The 8,094-nt window shown below is 43.7% G+C and overlaps 1 protein-coding gene across 1 annotated transcript; it reads left to right on the top strand.

The window, feature by feature from the left end:
• The first annotated feature begins 1,020 nt into the window (after positions 1-1,020).
• Positions 1,021-1,707, top strand: LOC126690952 (uncharacterized). Its single transcript, XM_050386050.1, has one exon. It carries the CDS (start codon positions 1,021-1,023, stop codon positions 1,705-1,707), a length of 687 nt encoding a protein of 228 aa, XP_050242007.1.
• The last annotated feature ends 6,387 nt before the right edge of the window (positions 1,708-8,094 follow it).

The following is an 8,094-nucleotide window of genomic DNA, read 5'->3' as shown; positions in this document are numbered from 1 at the left end:
CATCTTGTTACAAACATACTTCGGAGCTGCGTCACCACTAAAGGTGGGATAGGGGACCAAGGGTAAGAAAGAGAAGGCAAACAAATATCTATAACAACAGCTGCCTCCGCATTAATTGCCTCTCAACCAACTCTCTGGCCGCATTAATGTGGAGGTGATGCCTGAACAGTGATGAAGCAGCCTTACAGCTACTAGTAGGAGGTTCCAGAAGGTGTTAGATGGGACAAAAAGAGATCCCCTGAACCCAATCTACACGTGTCTGGTGAAGATGGTACGAAGGGGACAGTATATAACATGAAAGAGTAGCATGCAGAAAAGGGGGGCGGAACACAAAGACAGACAAAAAGAATACTCAGAAAAAAAGACTGAGAAACCTTAGAACTTTACTTGTTACAAAGAAAAACCAATTGTGACATCGGTTCTAATCCATCTATAAACGTGAGGTTGAATCATTTTTCTTTTAAAAAGTTAATCTAGTTCTTGAACACCCACGCTCTACAAATTTTATTGTTTGGACCTTTGACGTACAAACCCAATATCAGTTTGGGATCGTTACAAATTGAGTCCATACAATTGGCGCTGTCTGTGGGGAGAGCTTAAGTTAACCTGAGAGAAATTCGATGCAACATTCATAATGGAGGAAACAGGCCCACGTCAACTAGATGCTAACCAATGCCAAGCGGAGTCAAGGGGCTTCCAGCTTGGTGATCCCCACCGGAGTCCCGAACGGAGGGAAGGCCATGAGGGGAGTGTACGCACTCTCGGGGGAAGAGTCATGTTTCCCATGTAAAGAACGATAGGGACCTGCAGCGCGAGATTGATGTGTTGAAAAGGGAGTTGCGCCATGCACGACGTGAACGTTCCCCACCTGACTCCGAACCATCATCCGAGGAGACGGATGGAGCTAGTTATAGGCGGAGATCACGAACTCCGCCTAATGAGACTTTCTCCTATGAAGAGGAACACGGCCATCGACATAGGCACAGAAGCCTGCCTAGTAGGGGCTTGGGTAATAGCGCCATGAACAAGGCATTGAGCCAAGTTTCCAAATCACCCTTTATGAGGAGCATAGAAGATACAGTTCTTCCTCGACGGTTCCACCAGCCTACGTTCACCCTATACGATGGCCGGTCAGACCCAGTGAAGCACGTTAGCCATTTTCGCCAGAAAATGGCTATCTACTCTAGAGACGAAGCCTTGATGTGCAAGGTTTTTCCATCAAATTTGGGTCCAGTGGCAATGAAGTGGTTCAATGGGTTGAAGGCCAATTCTATTGAGTCCTTCAAAACGCTTACTCGGGCTTTTGTCGCTCGCTTTATCACATGCAGCAGAGTGCCTCAGTCTTTGGGATCCTTGTTGTCTATGTCTATGCGAGAGGGCGAGACTCTCAAAGCTTATTCAGACAGGTATTGGGAAATGTTCAATGAAATAGAAGGAAAGCATGACTACGTGGCCATAAGTACTTTCAAAGCTGGCCTCCCAACCAACCATGATTTAAGGAAATCCCTAACTGGTAAACCTGTTACCAGCGTACACCAGTTGATGGATAGGATTGATAAGTACAGAAGAGTAGAAGAGGATCAACTTCAGGGAAAAGGAAAAGCTAAGGTAGTCCCTCAAGAGAGGAGGGATTTCAGGTCGGACCATTACAATAGTAACCGACCTCGGAAAGACTTCGTCGGGCAATCAGGATCTGCGGACACCTAAGTGGTCAATGCAGTGTTTCGGGAGCCGGTGCAGCAGGTTTTGCAGAAGATAAAGAATGAGCCCTTTTTCAAATGGCTGAACAAGATGGCAGGGAAGCCCAGGAAACGTAACCCGAACTTCTATTTCCACTATCATCAGGATCATGGGTACATGACTGAAGATTGCAGGAATCTGTGGGACCATTTGGAACAGCTGGTCCGAGAAGGGAGATTGAAATAATTCTTGCATCATTCTAGTGGCAGGGCAAGTCAAGCGGGCTCAGAAATACGTGGGGACGCTTCTTCAAGACTCCCCCTTGGAACGATAAACGTCATTTTTGCCGCCCCAAGGAGGACTGGATCTTGTCCCTCCAGGGTACTGTTGGTGTACCGACCTCTGGCCGAAGACGATTGCCAAGCACTGAAGAAAGCCAGGGTGGATGTCGCCCTGATTCTGGGCTTTTCAGATGATGATAAGATTGGAACCATACAGCCTCATGACGATGTCCTGGTGGTCACGTTGAGAATTGGTAGGTACGACGTTAAAAGGGTGATGATTGATCAAGGTAGCGCGGCAGATGTAATGTACCCGGACTTATATAAGGGGTTAGGTCTGAAGTCGGAGGACTTAACACCATACAACTCCCCTTTAGTGAGTTTCGAGGGAAGGATGGTAGCTCCGAAGGGACTGATCAGACTACCTGTGCAAGCCGGTGTAGATGTAGTGGAGGTGGACTTCATTGTTGTAGACGTTTTCTCTCCATACACGGCGATCATGGGCAGACCTTGGCTTCACACCTTAGGAGCAGTTTCATCCACTCTCCATCAAAAATTGAAGTACCCATCCGGAGGCAGAGTAGTGGAGATAGTAGGAAACCAGGTTGCAGCTCGGCAATGCTTGGTAGCAGCTATACAACATTGGCCAGAAGCAGAGGCCTCGGCTACTGTTGACAAGGGGTTATAGCAATTAAAACCCCCAGAGTTACCCTTGGACGTACCAGCCGACGAGATAAAATGTGAAAAGTTGGAGAGAATAACTATTGCGGATGACCTGGAAAAGTTCTTCCAGGTTGGGGCTAAACTACCTTCGCAAGAAATGGAGAGATTGTTGGAGTTCCTTATAGCAAACATAGATGTGTTCGCATGGAGTCCCTATAAAGCCCCAGGCATAGATCTGAGTTTTATTTGCCATCGGCTAAACGTGAATCCTTCTGTTGTCCCCAAAAGACAGCAACCTTGGCGACCATCAAAAGAACACGTCGAAGCTGTCAGGAGTGAGGTGGCCAAGCTAAAGCAAGCTGGGGCTATCAAAGAAGTCTTTTATCCTCAATAGTTGGCTAACACGGTGGTGGTAAGGAAGAAGATAGGAAAGTGGCGTGTGTGCGTGGACTTCACGGACCTCAATAAGGCTTGCCCCAAGGATCCATTTCCCATGCCAAAGATAGACCAGTTGGTGGACGCGACCATTGGTCACCCTAGAATGAGTTTCTTGGATGCCTTCCAAGGATATCATCAAATGCCATTAGCATTGGACGATCAAGAGAAGACGGCTTTCGTCACCCCTATCGGAAACTACCATTATAAGGTGATGCCATTCGGTTTGAAAAATGTAGGATTTACCTATCAACAGATGATGACTAAAATGTTTGAACCACGACTGGGCAGGAACCTTGAGGTTTACATTGATGATATGGTAATGAAAAGTAAAGTGGTGTCAGAGTATGTGAAAGATCTTACGAATATCTTTGGAATACTGAGAAAGCACAAGCTACGTCTGAATGCTTCAAAGTGCTCTTCTGGTATAGGCTCGGGAAAGTTTTTGGAGTACATGGTGACTCACAGAGGCATTGAAGTGAACCCAGACCAGATCAAGGCCATCAACGATTTACAAGCACCTCGGAACCTGAAAGAAGTACAGAGATTAACTAGAATGACTGCTGCATTGAATCGATTTATTTCTAAGTCGGCTGAGAGGTGTCGTCCCTTTTTCCTTCTACTGCACAAGTGGAAGGGATTCGAATGGACCAAGGAGTGTGATGTGGCATTTCAGCAGTTGAAGAGATACTTGTCCAGGCCGCCGATCATGTCTAGTCCCGAGGTGGATGAAGTGCTATTTGCTTATCTGGCAGTTGCCCCCCATGCAGTCAGCTTTGTCTTGATACGAGAGGACAACGGCGTTCAAAGGCTAGTTTACTATGTAAGTAAGTCTCTTCATGAAGCCGAAGTGAGGTACTTGTCATTGGAAAAGGCTATCTTGGCGGTGGTCCATGCAACACGCAAACTTCCACACTACTTTCAAGCCCACACTGTAATTGTCTTAACACAGCTACCTCTTAAGTCCATACTCAGAAGTGCCAATTACACTAGAAGGATTGCTAAGTGGGGCACAATCCTAGGTGCTTTCGATATCAAATATATGCCACACAACTCGGTGAAGGGCCAAGTCCTTGCTGATCTGGTGGCCGAGTTCGCTGAGTGCCCAAAAGAAGCTAACATGAAGTAAAATGACATGGATGAAAAATCGGTTGGATTAATCTCCACACAACGCTCTCCTTTCTGGCAAGCATATGTAGACGGAGCAGCAAACCAACGGGGTGCAGGAATGGGGCTAGTTCTGATATCCCCGGAAGGTGTCATCATTGAGAAATCCTTGAGGCTGGGACTAATAACGAAGCAGAATACTAAGCCTTATTGATGGGAATGAGCATGGTGCATAAAATGGATGGAAAGGTAGTGGAATTATTCTCGGATTCAAGATTAATAGTCGGCCAGGTGAAGGGAGAATTGGAGGCCCGGGATCCGAGAATGCAGGGGTATTTAAATCAAGTTAGGCATATGCAGACGAAGTTTGAGTCTTTCGACTTGTCGCATGTCCCCCGAGGTGAAAATTCTCACGTTGATTCCCTGGCAACCCTTGCCACCTCCTCGGTGTGGGATTTCCCTTGAGTAATCATCGTCGAAGACTTGCACACTCCCTCCTCACTGGAAAATGACGTTTGCCAGGTTTATCAAATCAATCTAGCACCGAGTTGGATGGATCCTATATCAAAATATCTTGAAAGTGACATCTTGCCCTAAGAGAAAGTAGAAGCTGAGAAAATACGTAGGAAAGCTCCTCGGTTTTGGTTATCCGAGGACAAGAAGTTATACAAACAGTCCTTTTCCAGACCGTACCTGCTTTGTGTGCATCCCGAGACGACAGAGTCAATCCTAGAAGAGCTGCACGAGGGCATTTGTGGAAGTCACACAGGGGGAAGGTCCCTATCACACCGGGCCATTACACAAGGATATTGGTGGCCAAATATGCAGAAGGAAGCACAGGAGTATGTTAGGAAATGTGACCAGTGCCAGAGATTCGCCCCAAGCATCCACCAGCTGGGAGGAACTCTTAACCCTCTTTCCAGCCCTTAGTCATTTGCTCAATGAGGGCTGGACATTGTCGGCCCTTTTCCTAAGGCCGTGGGGAACAAAAAGTATTTGCTGGTCGACACAGACTATTTCACTAAATGGGTTGAAGCTGAACCTTTGACCGACATCAGAGACGTGGATGTTAAGAGGTTTATCTGGAAGAATATTGTCACGCGATTTAGAACTCCACGCACCCTTGTCTCGGATAACGGCATTCAGTTTGACAGCAAGGCCTTCAAGCAGTACTGTTCAGACTTAGGTATCAAGAACAGATATTCTACTCTGGCCTATCCTCAGGGGAATGGGCAGGCAAAAGCTGTTAATAAAGTAATAGTTAGTGGACTCAAGAAGAGGTTAGATGATGCAAAAGGAAAGTGGGTGGAGGAATTGCCCCATGTTTTTTGGACCTATCGAACAACGCCTCGACGGTTTACAGGAGAGACCCCTTTTTCCATGACGTATGGAGCTAGAAATTGGGCTCCCAACGTTAAAGACTAGCACATTTTCCACGGACAGTAACAATAGGATGTTGGAAAGGAGTCTGGACTTGATTGAAGAATGAAGGGAGAGGGTAATGGTCCGATTGGCATACTACCAGTATAAGCTTAAGCGAGGCTATGATATTAATGTGAAGCTGAGACCGTTATCTGTAGGAGATCTGGTGCTGAGGAAGGTTTTGGGAGCCACCAAGAATCCAGCCTGGGGAAAGTTGGGGCCTAACTGGGAAGGGCCCTATTGGATTACATCTGTAGCCGGAATAGAAGCCTATTATCTGGAAGACCTAGATGAGAAAGCTGTACTCTATCCTTGGAATGTAAATAATCTCAAGAGGTATTATTTTTAATAAAAATAGTCTAGTTTAGATTTTTCTTTTAATTTATACTAGTAATGCGTCCTGTGTTTCCATGCCAAATGAAATCTATTGAAGTATTAAGTAGAAACTAAGTTATGTCAGGTCCTCAGACCACAAACTTAGTGGAAATTAATATCCTATGAAATCTATTGAAGTATTAAACAGAAACTAAGTTATGTCAGGTCCTCGAACCACAAACTTAGTGGAAATTAATACTCTATGAAATCTATTGAAGTATTAAACAGAAACTAAGTTATGTCAGGTCCTCGAACCACAAACTTAGTGGAAATTAATACTCTATGAAATCTATTGAAGTATTAAACAGAAACTAAGTTATGTCAGGTCCTCGGACCATAAACTGAGTGGAAATTAATACCCTATGAAATCTATTGAAGTATTAAACAGAAACTAAGTTATGTCAGGTCCTCGGACCACAAACTCAGTGGAAATTAATACCCTATGAAATCTATTGAAGTGTTAAACAGAAACTAAGTTATGTCAAGTCCTCGGATCACAAACTTAATGGAAATTAACACCCTATGATATGTATTAAAATGTTAAATAGAAACTAGGTTATGCCAGGTCCTCGGACCGCATACTTAGTGGAAATTAACGTCCTGAAATACGTGTTGAAGTGTTAAACAGAAACTAAGTTACGTCAGGTCCTCGGATTACAAACTTAGTGGAAATTAACACCCTATGATATGTGTTGAAGTATTAAACAGAAACTAAGTTATGTCAGGTCTTCGGACCACAAACTTAGTGGAAATTAATATCCTATGAAATATATTGAAGTATTAAACAGAAACTAAGTTATGTTAGGTCCTCAGACCACAAACTTAGTGGAAATTAATACCCTATGAAATCTATTGAAGTATTAAACAGAAACTAAGTTATGTCAGGTCCTCGGACCACAAACTTAGTGGAAATTAATACCCTATGAAATCTATTGAAGTGTTAAACAGAAATTAAGTTATGTCAGGTCCTCAGATCACAAACTTAGTAGAAATTAACACCCTATGATATGTATTGAAATGTTAAATAGAAACTAGGTTATGCCAGGTCCTCGGACCGCTTACTTAGTGGAAATTAACGTCCTGTAATACATGCTGAAGTGTTAAACAAAAACTAAGTTATGTCAAGTTCTCAGATCACAAACTTAGTGGAAATTAACACCCTATGATATGTGTTGAAATGTTAAACAGAAACTAAATTATGTCAGGTCCTCGGACCTCATACTTAGTGGAAATTAACGTCCTGTAATATGTGCTAAAGTGTTAAACAGAAACTAAGTTATATTAGGCCCTCGGATCACAAATTTAGTGGAAATTAACACCCTATGATATGTGTTGAAATGTTAAACAGAAACTAAATTATGTCAGGCCCTCGGATCACAAACTTTGTGAAAATTAATGCCCTATAGTATCTACTGAAGTCTTAAATAGGAATCTACGAATATCATCTAAATATACAGTCGAAGTACTGAGGACCCAACTCCATTCAACCTTTGAACTTTCTATCAAATTTCAATTAGCTAGGAGGAATACATATGAATCTAAAATGTCTCCTTGAGACCTTGGAGTCTTAATGCTTATCACCCATTTCTAATTGCCAATTAGTGATATTTATAAGTACTACTTCCTCATGTAAACAAAAGATAGTCAAAATGAATCTATCCGAATTACAATAACGAGGTGAACAAGTGTGAAAATAACGTAAAGCAGCGATAGCAATAGGCAAATAAAACATAAGAATCCATACAAAACTTCTAGTCATATTGCAAAGCAAGTCCTATTTTTTCAATTTAATTTGGATCTTTGGAGCTTGGTTGGCTGGCTTGTCTGCCTCTGCGGTGGTAACTTCCCCTTTATCTTTAGTAGCTCCCCCAGCTGGCAAAACTGTGGGGGCCAAATCCTGTTGAAAACCTGGGGAGGCCACCCCTGCCTCAGAAGCAGCTGCAGTCTTGTCCGAGGAAGCTTCTAGAGGGGCAGTATCCTCTTTAGCTGGGTCTGACTGGCCATGAGGGAGAAGACTTGGAAGCAAAACCTCCACATTGGGATTAATGGTTGAGGGAATGGTTTCAGCTTGAGGGGTTGGAGTATCTAAGGGGTGGATCGCTTCAGGATAAAATACATTCTCTGGCCTCCT

The sequence above is a fragment of the Quercus robur genome, chromosome 7, assembly GCF_932294415.1.
Source record: "Quercus robur chromosome 7, dhQueRobu3.1, whole genome shotgun sequence".
NCBI lineage: Eukaryota > Viridiplantae > Streptophyta > Magnoliopsida > Fagales > Fagaceae > Quercus > Quercus robur.
Note: the sequence above shows the minus strand (reverse complement) of the source record. Positions and strands in the feature narration are given on the sequence as shown.

Bases quoted from the DNA above. Each gene is read 5' to 3' on its own strand.
- LOC126690952 (XM_050386050.1), top strand. From the start codon at position 1,021: ATGAACAAGGCATTGAGCCAAGTTTCCAAATCACCCTTTATGAGGAGC.